Raw genomic sequence first — 18,680 nt, 5'->3', positions numbered from 1 at the left:
TGTGAACTTTTGATTCACTATTTTAAAATCCCTGAATTGAGTATTTGGACCATAACACCCAGGGTAGAAAACAAAAAGTGTTCTTTTTCAAAAATAAAATTTGGACTCAAAATGTATCTTATCTATCATGTTTAAATACTGTCAGGTTTGAAAAGGAACCACTTCTGCTTGTTCATGAACTGTCATTGGATAGCATCATTCTGAGGGTATTAATTAGTAAGTGGTGAATTTTAAATATTCCTGCAGTAGAACCTTTTTTTTTTTTTGGTCAGAAAATGGTTGACCTGTATGTTGAATATGAAAGTACTTCCGTAGTTAATGTCTTACTTTTTATTTTATTTTATTTTTTTTAAAGATTTTATTTATTTATTCAACAGAGAATAGCCAGCGAGAGAGGGAACACAAGCAGGGGGAGTGGGAGAGGAAGAAGCAGACTCCCAGCAGAGGAGCCTGATGCGGGGCTCGATCCCATAACGCCGGGATCACGCCCTGAGCCGAAGGCAGGCGCTTAACCGCTGTGCCACCCAGGCGCCCCAGTGTCTTACTTTTTAAAGGACACTAATTTGTTTTAATTTCCTCGGACAAGTATACATGACACTTGACTCAATGAGTGCTTTGCGTTATCACTATTTGTTCTAGCACACAATCTCAAATTTTTGATTTGTACAAGATGGGAGCTCTGCCCAGTTTCCTTGCCAGTCTGGTCCTTTTTACCCCTCAAAAGATAACATGATGTCACCATGACTAGCATGAGTTCTCTTGCTTCCCTTTTTACTTTTTTGATGCTTAGCTTTATCTGGAATAATATGGTTATAATTTATTTTTTTAACAAATTGGTAATAAATTGATCATAAAATTGATGCTTTGTTTTTTTCCCTCCCGTTTTAAGATATAACCTAAATCTTTGAATCATGGTACCCGTAAGAAGTGATGTTGATGACCACGAGCAGTATCACTTAGGGAATGAATGCAGAAATTACTAGTGCTTGCAGGTTACCCCATTACAGCTGAATCAGAAAGAGAGGATGGGAATTAGGTATTGACTACTTTCAAAAACTCTTCAGATGATTCCGATCCACAATTAGGATGAGAATCACAAACCTAGAAGGGAGGGTAAGATTGTGATCATATTTGGAAAAAATATATATAAAATATTTTCTTAAATGGCTAACATATTGCCCAAAAGAAATGCTCAATAAAAGGGATGAGAATTTTTAAATGTAGCTTGGTCTTTAATCAGTATGCCCTGGATCAATTTTAGTAGATAGTTGGAAAGTCTCTCAAACCAACTTTTGTAATATATTTAACTGAAGGTAGAAGTCTTATTTAAGTGTAAGTCATTATTTTACTTGAACCCAATTTCTTGAAAGGTTAAACAATTACCTGGAGTATACTGTTTTCCAGATGAGAGCAAACATGCACACATCTTTCCTTTGCTCATGTCACATAAGATAGTAAAAAAAAGTAAAACTGATCATTTATTAGGCCACTTGGCACTCTTGAAGTCAGAAAATTAGTCACCCTTTGGATATTTGCTATAAATATTCCAGTAAGCAGTATTTATAGAAGAGAGGTACGTTGCATTTAAACGGTAAAATGTGCTTTACGTTTACAGTTGGCCTTCTGTTGCGGCTGCAATCTCATCTGTTTCAGTTAAGCTCTATTTCTTATTGATCTTTACAGTGTGTTCCCTAAGATAATAAAAGGAATACAAATATATGTAGTCAGTTTTATTCTAATGAGTCTTAATTCATTATACAAAATTAAAAGTTTTAATTAAATATTTATAGTAGAAAAACACTATCTTCTGTGTGCCATATGTAAAGATGAAAACATCTGGCATAAAATTATAGCTGTGCTGATATATGAGCTGGTACAGATTGTGTCACGTTCGGCAAAGGTACCGTTAAACTGCTGTTCAACTCTGCTCATTAGGAATTTGGCTTCTGTTAGATGTTGAAGCATGCACTTGCCTCTAAGGACACACTAAAACTCTTCAAAGTTTAATTACATTCAGACGAAGATCATCTAACTACTGTTGCTGAACAGGAAGTATTGTCCCTTTCTGCCTCTATCAGTCAGTTCCTTCAGCCTGTCTTTAAAACCTTCCCCACATTCTCGGGTGTTTGGTTATTTGCTTTTTAAAATATTCAGTGTCAGGACAAAAGTACACAGTTTAAGTAATTGAGAAGGTGGGCAGACGTCTCCCCTTCTCCCCTGCTTGGTTCTAAATTGCAAGGCTGCAATGTCAACAAATTATTTAGACCACCAGACCAACACGTGGGCACTAAATATCAAACTGATTTCATTTTTCCTTCATAAACTTTCTCATTGCTACTTTGCGTTTTTCTTTACTAAAGCGCCTGTTAGTTAGTGAGTTTTTCAGTTGCTCCTTCATCTTTTCTTTCCCTTGTAGCTATGAGTGTTCCAGGAGATTGCATCATTAGGTTGGGCCCTGTGAGCTGCTGTGCTCTTTTCCAAGTGTCTGATTCAGCAGGCCAGAGACCACTGCTTGCCAGAAAATCACCGTTGCTTCTAGGCTGACGCTTGCCCACTTGTTTTGATCGTCTGAGAGATGAGACTTTGTTTGCCAGAACTACAGTTGAGAGAAATAGAAGGGTGCAGATAAGAAAAAGCACTGCAATTATAACGAAGCAAATTAGCATAGCCATTTTGTTGTTGTTTTCCTCACAGACCTCTTTCTTGAAAATTTCATGGTGACCTTTGGTTGTGTTTTCCGTGCTCTGTACTGTTGGAGAACTATTCCTGACGACAGAAGGTATATAAAGCTCCAGTTCCGATACAGGAGTTAAAGATGTGACCTGAGAGGATGTTGCTGTTTCAGTCCTGTTTATAGAGTTACCTCCTTTATCTACTGCAGAAGTTGTAGGGTTTGTGTTAATGTTTTCATTTTGGTTTCTGCCCGGCTTATTTGGAATATCTGGATCCCAGACAGTGGTACTGTTAGCCCACAGATGGGTATAGTTTGCGTTTATTCCAGGAGAGCAAGAAAAAACTGCTGTCATCAGAAGGGCAAGATGCAGGTGAAGTCCTGTGTGCTCCATGTCCGTGAATATGCTGGAGATCTGTTGGGATAGCAGTATAATTTGTTAATTTGGGAAAGAATAATTGTTCCTGGTTGTGATTGTAGGTAAAAGACGGACAGCTGATATATTACAAGTGAGCTACAAACTTGTGCCCAATACTCGTTATCCTGTTTGAATTCCTTCTCAACTGACTTTTTTCCTGTTAGGCTGTGTATAAAGAAACAATTTAATTTCTGTTATTCTTTTAAACGCTAGAAGTTAGCATTATAAATAACTGTGAATCATTTTAAACTGAATCCTTTGGTTTTATATAGTTGTCTCCCTCCCAAGCATACTAAACTTCAGCTTTGAGTCAGATACTTCTGCTTTGCTTTTTTGATTCCTCCCCCCCCACAACCATTTAAGGATCTTTCTCGCAGAAACTCCCCACCATCTAGCAAATGTGTCACCATTCTTTGTAGTAAAGGAGAAATGTGGCCCTGAGCATTTTGCTTCCTGTATGAAAAGAAAATGTAAATGGCTTTCTTGGTTTTTGTTTTGGAGTGGAGAAAGGGGAAGTGTAGCAACCAAAGGAAAATGGATTTCAAATAGGAATTCAAGATGTTCTTTTCTCTTCTTGGGTGTTTATCTTGAAGCTTAGAATAAAGCTGGTACTTAGAAATATACTCCCGGTATTTGTGAAAGCAATCATATGTAGTGGTTCTCTCTTTTCACTTATATATCCCCTGACTTATTGTGGCTTTCCACAAGCAAAGGGATGCCAGATTTCTTCTGAATAATCTCAAAAGTTAAACAAAAGTTACTGACTTTTTTCGTCATCATTTATGCCTAGCATTTTTTTGTATGACTATTTCGACACAATTTTTTAAAAATAAATTATACAGTAAAATAGAGAACATCAGGATTGGGGGGATTTAGACTATGGGAAGTGGGAAGTCAAGGCAGATCGTAAGTCTCAACATATAAATAAAAAAGGTGAATTTTAGTTTTGGCTTCAAGCTCTTTGGAAGCCAGTACAAAAAGGGGACAAGTCTGTTCCTAATTCTCATTATCCACCCTGTGATTGAAGATTTAAATAGAACTGGCCTGTCTGTTGCAGGTACTGATAAACCAGCAGAAAAGATTTATCCCCATAATCGAGTTATCTCTTTTATAGTAATATTCTATTCATCTGAGCTACTTTTGTAAGAATATTTTATTGTTAGCATTAGATAGAAGCAAAAACTTCATTATTCCCCTGAGATTTACATAGTGAAATTACCTGTTTAAGAACTTTATTTTAGAGAAGTTCTTCTCAAACTTGAGTGTGCCTGGGAGTCTTTTGGTGGTGGTTGTTGTTTGTTTTTTTTAATTCTGATTCTGTAGGTCTAGGAAGGGACCTGAGAGCCTGAATTTCTAACCTCTTCCCAAGTAGGACCGATGTGGCTGCTAGTCATGCTTTTTTTGAGTTTCGAGGTTTTATTAGAAATAGTTGCTATATGTCATTGGATAAAATCTGTATGCTGTGGATATACAGAAATTGAAAATAACAAATGTGATATGTTGTTATACAAACAAAAGTAGCTTATAATAAACAATGCTAAATGGAAACTAGCCACCGAAGTGATATTTTGTAAAGGAAAAAACCTCTTTTATGTGTTCTAGAATTAAGATGACTTTTTGAATTATGATCCTTAATAGACAGTTAAAGATATTGCACACTGACTTCTATATAATAGTGTTCAGCTTCAGTTTTTAAGTTGAATAACATACATCTTTGTATACTTTATGATTCTTTCACAAAGAGAAATACTTTAAATTGGGTTAGCAAGTAATTTCCATCCTTTCATACTAGACTAGATTTCTTCATTCAATGCTAAAATGATTTAAAGTGGGTTATTCTTATCACATTAGTTCATTAACAGTGTAGTATACGTCATGGTATTCGTACACATTTTAGCAGTGCTTACCACGGGGTAGATAATAGGCCCGCTGTTGTCTTCAGCCAGATGTACTGTCATCCCCAAGTAAACAAACTGTTAACAAAATGAGACTTTCTCTTGCCCTTATAAATGGCTGAGAGTAGAGGACTGTCTCTGCGTTCCTAATTTATGCCATGGAGACCAGGTTATGTTATCAAAAGTTTTATTTATCTCTGGTCATTTTCAGTAAAATTTATAATGCATAAGAATTAGTAATGAGAACTTTATTTTTTCAACTTTTTAAATACTAAATAAAACTTTTCAATTCACTGTGGAGTCTAAACTCAGATCCTTCCTAATCGTGATAAAAACTATGTTGATGATGAATCTTTCCATTTCTAACTTAAATGTTACTTGATAGGACAGAAAAAACAGCATACATTTTCAATCACTTACGATTCTACTTTGTTAGTAAGATTCTTAGGTCCTCTTTGAAATCACTTCCTTGAACACTAGTCTGTACAAAGTTATAAGTGAAAAGGCGTAAGAAAAGCCAAATATATATGACCTACCTTACAAATTCTTGGTCAAAATCTGATTATAACCTGATTTTAATAAGCCACTTCTTTTCTTGTCTTGAAGCACAGCTTCCAAGTAATTTAAAGCAGAATAGACTTGGAGAATATGAACCTTAAAGTAAATCTGCAGTTTAAAAAAAAAAAAAAAAAGGATATGTACGGCTAGCTTTCCACTTTTAAAACCAAACCACAGATGACACATTTCCTTTCTGCTGCAACTAAAGCACATGTCACAGGGAAAAAAAAGAAAAGAAAAAAAAAAAAACCACCACCACCAAAAAGCCCAACTTGTCCAGTTGGCCACTGGCATGACAGGAGGCTTTGTACAACAAATCCCCGCCTTCAGGGCAGGGAGGGTTTTCTGCTCGGTGCCTTTTGACCTTATGCTCATTATATAGGCCTGCGATGTGCTTCTGAATGATAATATCCCTCAAAAGAAGAGGGAATGGTATTTTTCCTGCAGCGTTAAAATCTCTAAAAATTTAATTTGATGACATGATTTTGGAGACCTGGGGTATTGGTCAGATCATAGAAACAGTGAAATATGTAACCAGCATCTCAAACTGTGGAACTACAACAACGACTTGAGAAAATATCTAGTCAACTTAGATCATAGGGGACAGAATAAGTTTTATGTGGTTTACTCTTTCCCCTCGAATGTCCTGTCATCACTTCATATCCAGTATATCTAAAATGGACTTCATTTTCTCTCCAAAAGTGCTGTCCCTCATGATCTCATTGTTTTTGTTCATGATAGCGGCATGTGTGATCTCAGAGGCGTGGTATATAGCAAGTGCTTTTAATTCAAGTCCTTTCTTTCAGCCCTGATCAGACCTTGGATCATGTTGGTCCTTCCTTCATATTCTTGAACTGGTTTCTTTTTTTACTGTCACCATAGTATTTAGACCCTTATTAGGCTGTACCTAGAGTACAGTATATTTTTTACTAGCCGCAACTCCTTCATAGAGGTTCTATATATCACTTCCTTTGGTCATATCACCTCTTTCTTTAAAAAAATAAAGTTGAATAATTCCCTGACACCTACAGCAGTGATTCAGAAATATTTGTGCATATAAATATCAGATGAGAAGGTTGTTTAAAAACAATGAAAATTTAGATTCATTTGTAGTAGAAACAGACGCATTTGTGTCAAGTACCACAGTGGATTCTGATGCTGGTGCTTCACAGAACATATTTTGAGAAATACTGGGCCTCTGGGAGAAATCCTGAACCTCTTCGTTTTGATCTTTTCACAGTTTAACTATTATGTATTTTTCCAGCTTTATCTTTTTTTTTTAAGTTAAACTTTCAATTAAATTTATTTTATTTTTTAGTTTTTAAATTCCAGTTAACAGACAGTGTCATATTAGTTTCAGGTGTACAGCTTAGTGATTCAACACTTACAAGGCCCGGTGCTCATCACAACAAGTGCCCATCTTAATCCCCATCACCTGTTTAACCCATCCCCCAAAACCTCCCCTCTGGTAACCATCAGTTTGTTCTCTGTAGTTAAGAGTCTGTGTTCCGGTTTGCTCCTCTTCCCCTATGATCATTTGTTTTGTTTCTTAAATTCCATGTATGAGTGAAGTCATATGGTATTTGTCTTTCTTTGACTTATTTCACTTAGCATAATACTCTCTAGCTCCATCCATGTCATTGCAAATGGCAAGATATCAGCCTTCTTTATGGCTGAGTAATGTTCCATTGTATATATACCCCACTTTATCCATTCATCAATCAGTGGACACTTGGGCTCTTTCCACAATTTGGCTGCTGTAGATAATGCTGCAGTAAACATTAGAGTGCATGTATTCCTTCCAATTAAATTTTTGTAACCTTTGGGTAAATACCCAGTAGTGCAATTGTCCAGTTTTATTTCTTAAAACTTCTCTACGTGATCCTTCATTCCAGCTGAACTAGCTGACTATTGCTTCAGCACATCTAGTTATCTGGTTTTTTGTTTTTTTTTTTTTACCTCTCTCTTTTAAGTCTGCTAATCCCTCCTCTTGTTAAATTCAAAATTTCACCTACCCACTTTAGCCACATCTTCTGTATAGTTTTTAGTGACTACCCAGTTTGTGTTCATCTTTCCGTCTTCTGGACTATTTTTCTCTGCAATTCATTTGATAAGTGATTACATACTGCCTCATCCCTTTTCTTTGATCTTGAAATATTTTATTTTAAAATCATTTAACTTGATTTTTATCTTCTTCCAACAAGATTAAAAATTTTGAGATAAGGATATTTATCTGAGCCTATTTTGTAGTACTTACCAGAGTCATCAAGTGTAGAACATTGGGCCAAATTAATATAAGTTGTTCTGATTTGCAGTTCTAGTACTGTGTTCTTCAGGACTTTCTGATGGTCCTTACTTTGGCAACTCACACCGATCAGCATTCTTTTGAGTGTAAGCAACTTATGACCTAATGTGGCTTAATCAAAAAAATGGAATTCATTGGCTCATCAGCTCGGTAGTCCAGGGATAAATTTGATCCCGGGAGAGGCTTTATCTAGAGTTCAAATGAAATGGCTGGGGCCCCAGTTTCTCTCTTCATTTCTCTGCTCCATTTCTTCAGTTTTTAGGCAGGTTTTCCCTTCGTATCACAAGGTATGAGCTAACAGTTCACAGGGCGGTGTGTTCCCTTGTTTACAAACACCAGGAAAGAAAAAGTCTCAATTCTGAACCAAAGCTAAATTTTCTGAATTGGGCCTCCTTGGCCCTGGTTGTCCTGATTTGAGTCATACGGTCATTGCTGAACCTCTCTGGTCAAGGTGGGGTAAACAAATTGACTAACGCCATTCAGATCACTCCCAGGGCTCCAGGTGAGTCATTCCCACCCACATTGTTGCCCCCGGGATATTCGGCGGGTCTGGAGGCAACCAGTCAATGTTCGCTGCCTTCCTCTGCTTGTCTGGGGTGTACAAGTTTGTTGTTGTTCGAAAGTTTTTGACTTGGAGACTTGTCTCTTTCATTTTACTTCAGCCTTATTTCTCAATATCTACAGAATAACTCATTTTTAAAAAATGGATTTAGATTTTATGTAATTTTTTGTTATTACAGGTTTTTCTAGAAAGCTCATCAGAAAATTAAAGGTATAAAATAGATTAGTAGCCTCTGTATATTTATTCAGAACTCTGTTAACAATCTGTGTCCTTTCTTTGTCATCTTCCTTAGGTTTAAAACTGGTCAAATCAATGGCGATTTGCTGATCTACCATGTCTTGCTGACTTTAAAGCCATATTATGCAAAGCCATATGAAATTGTAGTGGACCTTACCCATACTGGGCCTAGCAATCGCTTTAAAACGGACTTTCTCTCCAAGTGGTTTGTTGTTTTTCCTGGCTTTGCTTATGACAATGTCTCTGCAGTGTATATCTATAACTGTAACTCCTGGGTCAGGGAGTACACCAAGTATCACGAGCGGCTGCTGACTGGCCTCAAAGGCAGCAAAAGGCTCGTCTTCATAGACTGTCCTGGGAAACTGGCTGAGCACATAGAGCATGAACAGCAGAAACTGCCTGCTGCCACGTTGGCTTTAGAAGAGGACCTGAAGGTATTCCACAATGCTCTCAAGCTAGCTCACAAAGACACCAAGGTTTCTATTAAAGTAAGTTTCCCTCCACGTTGGGTCAGTGATTTGTTACCCTTCTTGGCCAACCAGATAGCACTGGCCTCCCTAGGTGTTCCCATAGTAGTGGATCAAATGTAAAGTAAGTCCAGCTGGAGGAAAACTAAGCCTTCTGTCTTCGTGGAGGTCCTGTGGAAGATAGGAGAGGCGTACACTTAATTATATTCTAGGTTGGATTGGAGGCAGGGGAGTGTTGTAGAGAGGGCGGTTTGCCATCTGTCAGTCAAATGGCAGGAATGTGCGGAGGGTGGAAATTACCAATTGAGAATTCTTCTGCTTATTATGTGCTTTTTGTAGAATGGGAAACATGAACCAGGATAAAACCAGTAATTGCCTATGGCATTCTTGAACTTTTTTTAAAAAAATTAATATTTTAAAAAATGTTTTCAGTCTCTTTTGAGAGCATTTATCACAATAACTATTGAACCCATTTGAACACATAGCGGTGGTAACTCTTCCTTAAATGGCAAACATGGTATTGGTTTGGTTGGCGGGTTGGTTGGTTTTTGGAGCCTCTTACAGTTCTATATAGTGGAATTTAACTCTTCCTCACTCCACCGTCTCACCATCACTTTCCAGGTTGGTTCTACTGCTGTCCAAGTAACCTCAGCAGAGCGAACAAAAGTCCTGGGGCAATCAGTCTTTCTAAATGATATCTATTATGCTTCGGAAATTGAAGAGATCTGCCTGGTGGATGAGAACCAGTTTACCTTAACCATTGCAAACCAGGGCACACCGCTCACCTTCATGCACCAGGAGTGTGAAGCCATTGTCCAGTCTATCATTCATATCCGGACACGCTGGGAGCTGTCGCAGCCCGACTCCATCCCCCAGCACACCAAGATTCGGCCAAAAGATGTCCCTGGGACGCTGCTCAATATTGCATTACTTAATTTAGGCAGTTCAGACCCTAGTTTACGGTAGGTTTTTTAAAAATTCACTTCAACTTTTTTCAGGGTCTGTTGCTTAAAAGAATGAGACCACTTAATAAGCTTTTAATACAGCCTCTACCTTAACACTCTAAATAGGAAGGTATGCTATGTTGGTTAACCAGTGTGACCTCATCAGTTTGTGGGGTATTCACATGAACTGTGGAATTCTGAAAAGGGTGATTCACACTAAACCAATATATGTTCTTTCTCCAGGAAACTTTCATCTGAAACAGACTACATAGCAGTTTTGTTGTTTTGTTTTTGTCTGCCCCCCACCCACCAAAAAAGCCTTTTTTTTTTTAAGTCTGTTCCTAAGTTTCTCCTTCTGAGTTCTTTAATTATGTTTTCCCGTGTTCAGAAGTGTATCACTATTAAGTTTCCTCACAGTCAAATTAGATTATCCTTATTTGACAAAGGAGGGTTTAATGTGCAATAACTCAAACAGTAACATTGCATACTTTCCACCTATGTGACTTGAACAAAGTTCTTGAAAGAAGTCTTAAGACAAATGTAGATGTTATCTGACAGAGTATAATTGGTTCTGTTTAGATTTAATAATCTGAACATGAATGAGGAAAGAGCCTGTGGGGTCAGTAGATTTGGTTTAAATCTAGATCGGCTACTATGTATGACTTTGGGCAAGGTACTAAGTTCTCTGAGCTCTCGTTTCCTCATTTGCAAAGTAAGGGTAACAGTGCCTTTCTTGTATACCTACAAAGGTTTCATAAATAGGAAGTGTAGCAGTATATTTTAGCACCTAGCAAACAGTTTGTGCTCAGGAAATACTACTGCCTCCCAACTCCCCCTCCCACCCCTCCCCTCTCTGCCAATGTCTCTTCGCACTTCTTCCTTCCGTTCTCCCCTCTGCTTTTCATGTTGGGATAATTCTTTGTCCCAGGTTCCTTGGGACTGTCAAGATTTTTACAGATACAAATTCTTAGCTCCAAAAAATCTTCACTAAGGTGTAATGTAGCCCAAGTTTTATAAGTGGGCCTTCTAGGATTCCCAGTTCTTAAATAAAGGGTGGGGGGTATCAAGACTTCTTTACCTGGATGGGCCTCCCAGAAATTATGTATAAAATTTTGTGTATGCTTAGCTTTCATTATCTCCAAGGAACCTGAGATACCTACCCCCAGTTTGAGCAGGCCCGGTTCTTGAGAGCTATTAAAATGTACAAAATAAAAGTCAATGTCAAAATAGCATAACTCCAAATTCCTAGGAGTTAGTAAGAGATACACAAACTTAGAAACAATAATACTAATATTCTCATTTTAGGAAAATAGAGCTATAAAGCCTGCCTTTAATTTCTAATTCAGAATTCCTCATAGAAGAATGCTAACAATCTTCTAACAGTTATTAGCTTGAATGAACCTGTATTCTCTTGTGAAATAAAGTGAACTGACAGCTTCTGCTTTTTTGCTGAAGCATGTCATTCCAGAGAAAAAGCCTTTAGGCTGACTTAAATTTCAGTGGCTTTTTGCCCCCATATGGTTGTTGCTAAAATACAGTAGCATGATGAAGGTTCGGTGGTCAGAAAAATCTGAAATTTGCTGAGCAATCAAACTATTTCGTTTGCTGGATAGGGGAGAAAAATGAGAATTTGACAATCAAGTGCGAGTTGTTTGATTTGTGTCCTAAATGGCTTAAGTGTATTTTCAGACATTTCTAAGGGAAGTTTTGGTTCTACTGGAGCCTGGATGTATGTCATTGGTTTTGTTTTCAGTGGTTATGTATAATGGAAGGAAAAACAGGGGGACTTAATTATGTTATATTTGTTTTTGACCTCCAGTTTGTAGTATGTCTTGTAGGACACTGAGAAAGAAATTCAGTGGGGTGATGAAGGATTTTCACATTTTAATTTGATGAGGGGCCATCTCATTTCTCTTCTTATGATCCCCATTATAAATGGATCTGATGAGGGGGGGAACCACAATTTGAGTTTCTGGCTTCCTTGAAAATATGATGAACCTCATTCTAACTTTATTGATCCACCTTAGGACCATAAACCTCTCCTATTTTATATCCCAGTAAAATATCTTTTAGGAAGGTCTTATACTTATCTGTCTTAGGAGTAATGTCAAGAACCTCCCTTGACTCCCTAAGTGATGAAAAAAATCCCTAAAGGATCAAGGGGTATTTTGTTTTTACCATAGAATCGAATCATAACATCTTATCTCTAATTGATCATAAAATTTAAAAATAGTTGATTATGCTTTGTAATAGAATCATTAAGTTGTACATTATGAAAAAATTTGAAATTATGAGAAAAAATAAGTTTTAAAACAACTTCATTTGTGTTTTCTCCTAGGTCAGCTGCCTATAATCTTCTGTGTGCCTTAACTTGTACCTTTAATTTAAAAATCGAGGGCCAGTTACTAGAGACATCAGGTTTATGCATCCCTGCCAACAACACCCTCTTTATTGTCTCTATTAGTAAGACACTGGCAGCCAATGAGCCACATCTCACCTTAGAATTTTTGGAAGAGTGTATTTCTGGATTTAGCAAATCTAGTAAGTAATAATAATTTTCTTTAATACTAACAATGATTCTAAGAAGATTCAAAGAAAATCCTTTCATTTCAGAATTTGCCAATGAAATCATAATTGATTATATTCTCAGTTCTTTATCTCTTCTAATTTTTCATCTGCTGTACTCTGCAACTGAAGAAACTCTGAAGGAACTTCCTGGTAGACAACATTGAGAAATCCACCAAATTCTGGCCATAGAAGCGAGGTGGCAAGATTTTTGATATGTTACATCTCTGAGCCACTTACAAAGTATTTTTCGCACTATTTCAGTTTAATTAGCTTCAGGATTTCTCTTCTTAGCAGATTATTCTAAATGAGTGAAGTATCCATGTTGTCTCCTTGATTTTAAGGAAATAGTCATTTTCTCTTTCCGTCAGGTTGACTTTGAACTGTGATTTCATTGGTCATGTACAGTTCCTGGAGAACACAGTCGACACATAATACGGGGCCCAGAGTCAACTCCTGACTTGGCTTTTAATAAGTCTTATAAATTTAACATCCACTCTTCCCAATTATTCATCTTAATACCCTATTGTAGTATAAATGTTGCTCTTCCTCCAGCTTATTTCCTGACATTTTCTTCCCTCCCCTTTCTCCATAATACATAAAACTTTTTTTCTGCATTCAAACATATTTCTTTTTTTTTAAGATTTATTTATTTATTTGAGAACAGTAAGATATCATAAAAAAGAGCATGTGTGCATGCATGAGTTGGGGGAGGGGCAGAGGAAGAGAGTCTTCGGGTCGACTCCCCACTGAGTACAGAGCCCAACTTTGGGCTCAGTCCCAGTGACTTATGAAATCATGACCTGAGCTTCAACCAAGAGTTGAATGCTTAACCAGCTGAGCCACCCAGGTGCCCCTCAAACATATTTCTTGATTTTTCAGCTAATTGAAAGCTTTGACAATTCATCAAGTCCGGATGACTCTAGATATTTACTTATAATAGGAGATGTAGGAATAAAACACTAAAAAGAAAATGTGTTAAGACTGACAAAATAAGAAAAGCATAAAGCTTTATTGAGAAATATTAAAAAGGATTTGAGTGAATGAACAGGCATATTGTGTTCCTGGATGAAGAGTTCTTCCCACTTCCCAGATTATTATAAATTCAGTGCAATCCCATCAAAATAGCTACAGGATTTGAGGACTAAGAATGAGGTAGAACTGGGCTGCCTGCGTGGCTCAGTTGGTTAAGTGTCCCACTCTTGATCTCAGCTCAGGTCATGATCTCAGGGTCCTGAGTTCCAGCCCCACATTGGGCTCCATGTTAGATATGGAGTCTACTTAAAAAAAAAAAAAAAAAAAAGAATGTGGTAGAACTTCAAGTGGCTGTAAATTTCACTTGGAACAACAAGAAGAGTTAAGAAAATATTGAAAGAACAGAAAACTGAGAGACACTTGTTGCAGACATTTGAACACATAACAGTACAATAATTAAAACAGAGGTGTTCAAGAATGAGTCGTCAGATCAGTTTAAGAGAAACAGATTGATAAAGAAGTGTCACAAATTGATGGGGGAAAGATTAAATCATTTAAACAACGAGGCTGGGAAATAATTGAATTAAGTTGGGTCTTCATCTTCACCCCAAGCCACGAGGTAACAAAGTAAGTTCTAGCTATATTTAAGAATTGAATATAAAAACTGGAACCATTAAAAGAAAGAAGAGGAAGCAGAATATTCGGTTGCTTTCTGGATAATTAAAGGCTTATGAAGTAAAAAGGTGGTAGATGGAAACACAGGAAATGGTAAGTGTAAATGACTACATAAAACTTCAAAACATCTCTATTTCAGAAACAAAGAAAAGTAAAAGATAAAAACTAGGAAATATACTTGCAGCAAATATGAGAAAAGATTAATATCTTTAATCATGAAGAGTTCTTATAGATGAATAATGGATCAACAACAGTAGCATGCAGGTCATGCTGAGCAAGAATATTATTTTAAGGGGCGCCTGGGTGGCACAGCGGTTAAGGCGTCTGCCTTCGGCTCAGGGCGTGATCCCGGCGTTACGGGATCAAGCCCCACATCAGGCTCTTCCGCTGTGAGCCTGCTTCTTCCTCTCCCACTCCCCCTGCTTGTGTTCCCTCTCTCGCTGGCTGTCTCTATCTCTGTCAAATAAATGAATAAAATCTTTAAAAAAAAAAATTATTTTAAGAAGTTCACTAATAAAATCAAAGAAATAAAAACAAAGAATAGTAAAATAACATTCAATTATCAAAGTGGCAAAGGATTTTTTTGTTTGTTTTTAATTCAGTGTTGATGGTCTATGGGATTGTGAACAGGGATAATTTTTTGAGAAAACACTTTGGGCATGGGAATCAAGACCCTTAAGAATGTTCATACCTTTTGGCCTCATGATTCCACCTTTTAGAATTTATCCTAAGGAATTAACGTTCAGACGTTTATTATTGCATTACTTTTTGTTTAGATTTTTAAAATTCAGGTATATCCTGTCAGTAAAGTGCCCAAATCTTAAGTGAACAGCTTGGTGAATTTTTATGTGTGAGTACATCACAGAACCCTTTCCCAGATCAAAGTAACAGAACATTTCCAGCATCCAGAAGGCTCCTTTTAGTCAATACCACAGTAACCACTCTTGTGACCTTTATTGCCATAGATTTATTTTGCCTGCTTTTGAACTTCACATAACATTATTTATAATAGCAAAAAATTGAAACAGTCTAAAGGTCAGACAATAAAGAACTAATTAAATTGTCAGATTTCTGTATGATGGAATAATATGAAGCCATTAAAAATGGCTTTGGTACAGAATTTCAGTTTGAGAAGGTGAAAAAGTTGTGGAGATGGGTGGTGGTGATAGTTGCATAATGATGTGAATGTACTTAGGGTCACTGAACTGTACACTTAAAAATGGCAACGTTTATGTTGTGTGTGTTTTACCACAATAAAAAAAAATGTTTTGGGGACTCTAGTTAAAGTTATAGACAGGAATCTTTGTATCTTTTTCTAAGTCTGAACTAATTTCAAAATAAAAAGTTAGAGCATGTTTTTGGAGAATTTTTAATGATGAGTAAATAATCTTAGTATAATGTGTGGTGAAGAAAATATTCAAAACATACGCAGAGACAGCATAGCCCTCATTTTTGTGGAGGACTTGGGCTGGGTTTTATGTGTATACACACGCATAAATGTACATGATCTCTACGCAGCTTTGAAAGCCTGAGGAGAGAGGAGGTGATAGACCAGCGTATTAATGTCAGTTTCATTTTTATGGTGATGCTTTCCTTTCACTTAACATTCTATGATTGCCACATATTCCTTTTACAATTAGAATAAAACTTAACAAAATTTTTAACTAGAAGAGAAATGATTAAGAGGGAGAAAAATAAGATAAAACTTCTCAAAAATTGGCCAACTGGCTTTTAAGATTACTTTCTTCACGGCTTACTCTCTTCATTTTTATCTTTAATATATTGGCCAAATCTCTTTTCTCCAGACCTGATTCTAGGTAGTGATCTTTACCTTTTACCTTCTTTTCCCCAGTCCTCTATATTTTTAGATGACTGTTGATGTAATTTTCATTGACCATCTATGCTAATAGTGTATTTTTTTTTTCAGGTATTGAATTGAAACACCTTTGTTTGGAATACATGACTCCATGGCTGTCAAATCTCGTCCGTTTTTGTAAGCACAATGATGATGCCAAGCGTCAAAGAGTTACTGCTATTCTTGATAAGCTGATAACAATGACCATAAATGAGAAGCAGATGTACCCATCTATCCAAGCCAAAATATGGGGGAGCCTTGGGCAGGTATTGAGTTTGCTCAGATATTTGTCTAGTACCTCTGTGATGCAGATATTAGTCTAGTACCGCCTTTGTGCGAAACATTGTGCTGGGCACTAGGGATACAGCTGTAGAAAAGACAGTGCCCTCTTTCAGAAAGCATGCAGTCAGTCATATGATTCTTGATTTGGTTCAGAATTGTAGATGTCTAATGCATGTTTCAGAGCCAGAAAAAAACTAATTATTTTAGTACTCTTTTCCATGGCATAATTGTATAGAATTTAACTGTAAAAATCTGGTGTTGTTTTTAGTAAATAATGGTTTATTTTATTTATTTATTTTGGGGGAGGGGGCCAAGTGGCAGGAGGAGCATGACGTGAGCCAAAATCAGTAGCTGGACACTTAACCAACTGAGCCACCGTGACACCCCTAAATAGTGCTTGATAACATATTCCAGTACTTACTTACCACAGATGTCAGCAGATGTTCGTTAACAGTTTTATTTCGGACACCTTTCATTTATAGTTCTAGTACAAGAATGTCAGTATTAAACTATAGAATACAATGTAATATTTTATTTTTTATCTGACAAGAGTTGTGCACATCATTTCTTCAAAGTAATCACTTAAGGCAGCCATACCCTTACCCAAACAATGCTGCGAATCTTCCAAATAATTTGAAATGACCATGGAGCCGGTTTCATAGCTCTACAAAGCATCTCCGTACTTGATGTCATTTCCTATATTTTAAAATAATTGTATTTTATATTAATCATACATTATTGTCTTAGGAGAGAACAGAGGTACTTTGCTAAGTGGATGAAAATAATACATGTGGGGTTTTTAAATTTTTGAATATTGGTCCCTTGATCTCTGAAGCAATATCTTCATCCTCTTCTGGATATTTAATGATAAATTAAATTTACTGACAGGTCTCTAAATAAAACTTAGTATTTTGGAGGCTTCAGGTAAAATAGAATTTTCATGTTGATCGGGCTACTGTTTTTGTAGTATTTTTAAAGTAAAAATTAAGTGGGCAGAGTAAATGGCTAAAACATCCGTTATTTTTCCATCTTCCACTAGATTACAGATCTCCTTGACGTTGTACTAGACAGTTTCATCAAAACCAGTGCAACAGGTGGCCTGGGATCAATAAAAGCTGAGGTGATGGCAGATACTGCTGTAGCTTTGGCTTCTGGAAATGTGAAATTGGTTTCAAGCAAGGTAATCAACTTTTTCTTTACCTTCTGGACTGTGGCTTGATGTGTCTGTTTTTATTACCAGGAGGTTGTTTGTATTGTAACTAGTCATTTTAAAGTTAAACTGAAATTCTTTGTGATTAAACTTTGTTTTAGCCCCTGGGTTTTTAAAAATTCTGTTTCTTTACAGGTTATTGGAAGGATGTGCAAAATAATTGACAAGACCTGCTTATCTCCAACTCCTACCTTAGAACAACATCTTATGTGGGACGATATTGCTATTTTAGCACGCTACATGCTGATGCTGTCCTTCAACAATTCCCTTGACGTGGCAGCTCATCTCCCCTACCTCTTCCACGTTGTTACTTTCTTAGTAGCCACAGGACCGCTCTCCCTTAGAGCTTCCACACATGGATTGGTCATTAATATCATTCACTCTCTGTGTACTTGTTCACAGCTTCATTTTAGTGGTAAGTGCCCAGAAAGTACTTCGTGTTTTGCGGTTCGTTTCTCCATTTTATGTGACCTGGTTGGCATGACTTATCTTACTCATTATTATTATGGTCCCTTTAACACTAGCTGTTTATTAAAGCCTGGGATGATGACATGGAATATTATCAGAAAGAAAAAAAAAAGAATAAATTAATTCCATTCTGTTTCAAGCTATAGCAGAGATTTTCTTTTAAGATTTATTTATTTGAGAGAGAGAGTGAGTGGGGGGGCAGAAGGAGAGGGAGAGAGAGAATACTCAAGCAGACTTCCTGCTAAGCATGGAGCCTGATGCGGGGCTCGATCCCACGACCCTGAGATCACGACCTGAGCTGAAATCAAGAGTCGAACACAACTGACCGAGGCACCCAGGGTGGCTACAGCAAAGATTTTCTATGTGCATTTGTCAGGTAGACTCTTTGCAGTTACCACAGAAGCTAAAGACTCCGTGACAGTTGACGGTGTTGGGTGTTGCACTACTGGCATGAACTTGTAGATAATGGAGCTAAAGCCATGGACATTGAGCAGAATGTATCTAGAGGGTTGGTATAGGGAGCATGATTATGTAGTTTTGGTGTGATATTCAAATTTTCTAAAAGCAAAATGAAATTGGGCACTTTCGAATTA

General features: G+C 37.0%; 2 protein-coding genes across 7 annotated transcripts in view; one reads left to right on the top strand and one right to left on the bottom strand.

The window, feature by feature from the left end:
- NF1 (neurofibromin 1) overlaps positions 1–18,680 on the top strand; it is a 258,716-nt gene that overhangs the window by 206,892 nt on the left and 33,144 nt on the right. For all 6 annotated transcript variants that reach the window (XM_026517664.4, XM_026517666.4, XM_048223273.2 and 3 more), the window contains 6 exons: positions 8,702–9,134; positions 9,735–10,075; positions 12,396–12,598; positions 16,200–16,393; positions 17,449–17,589; positions 17,755–18,034. In XM_026517664.4, coding sequence (XP_026373449.1) covers positions 8,702–9,134; positions 9,735–10,075; positions 12,396–12,598; positions 16,200–16,393; positions 17,449–17,589; positions 17,755–18,034 — 1,592 coding nt within the window. The remainder of the gene's footprint in view (positions 1–8,701; positions 9,135–9,734; positions 10,076–12,395; positions 12,599–16,199; positions 16,394–17,448; positions 17,590–17,754; positions 18,035–18,680) is intronic.
- Positions 322–5,740, bottom strand: EVI2A (ecotropic viral integration site 2A). The gene is made up of 2 exons (XM_026517673.4): positions 5,521–5,740; positions 322–3,086 (listed from the first exon to the last, which is right to left on the bottom strand). The coding sequence occupies exon 2, from the start codon at positions 3,063–3,065 to the stop codon at positions 2,367–2,369; it is 699 nt and encodes a 232-aa protein (XP_026373458.1). The 5' UTR covers positions 3,066–3,086; positions 5,521–5,740; the 3' UTR covers positions 322–2,366.

The sequence above is a fragment of the Ursus arctos genome, unplaced genomic scaffold, assembly GCF_023065955.2.
Source record: "Ursus arctos isolate Adak ecotype North America unplaced genomic scaffold, UrsArc2.0 scaffold_24, whole genome shotgun sequence".
NCBI classification, from domain to species: Eukaryota; Metazoa; Chordata; class Mammalia; order Carnivora; family Ursidae; genus Ursus; species Ursus arctos.
The sequence above is the reverse complement of the archived record's forward strand: the minus strand, read 5'-3'. Positions and strand labels throughout refer to the sequence as shown.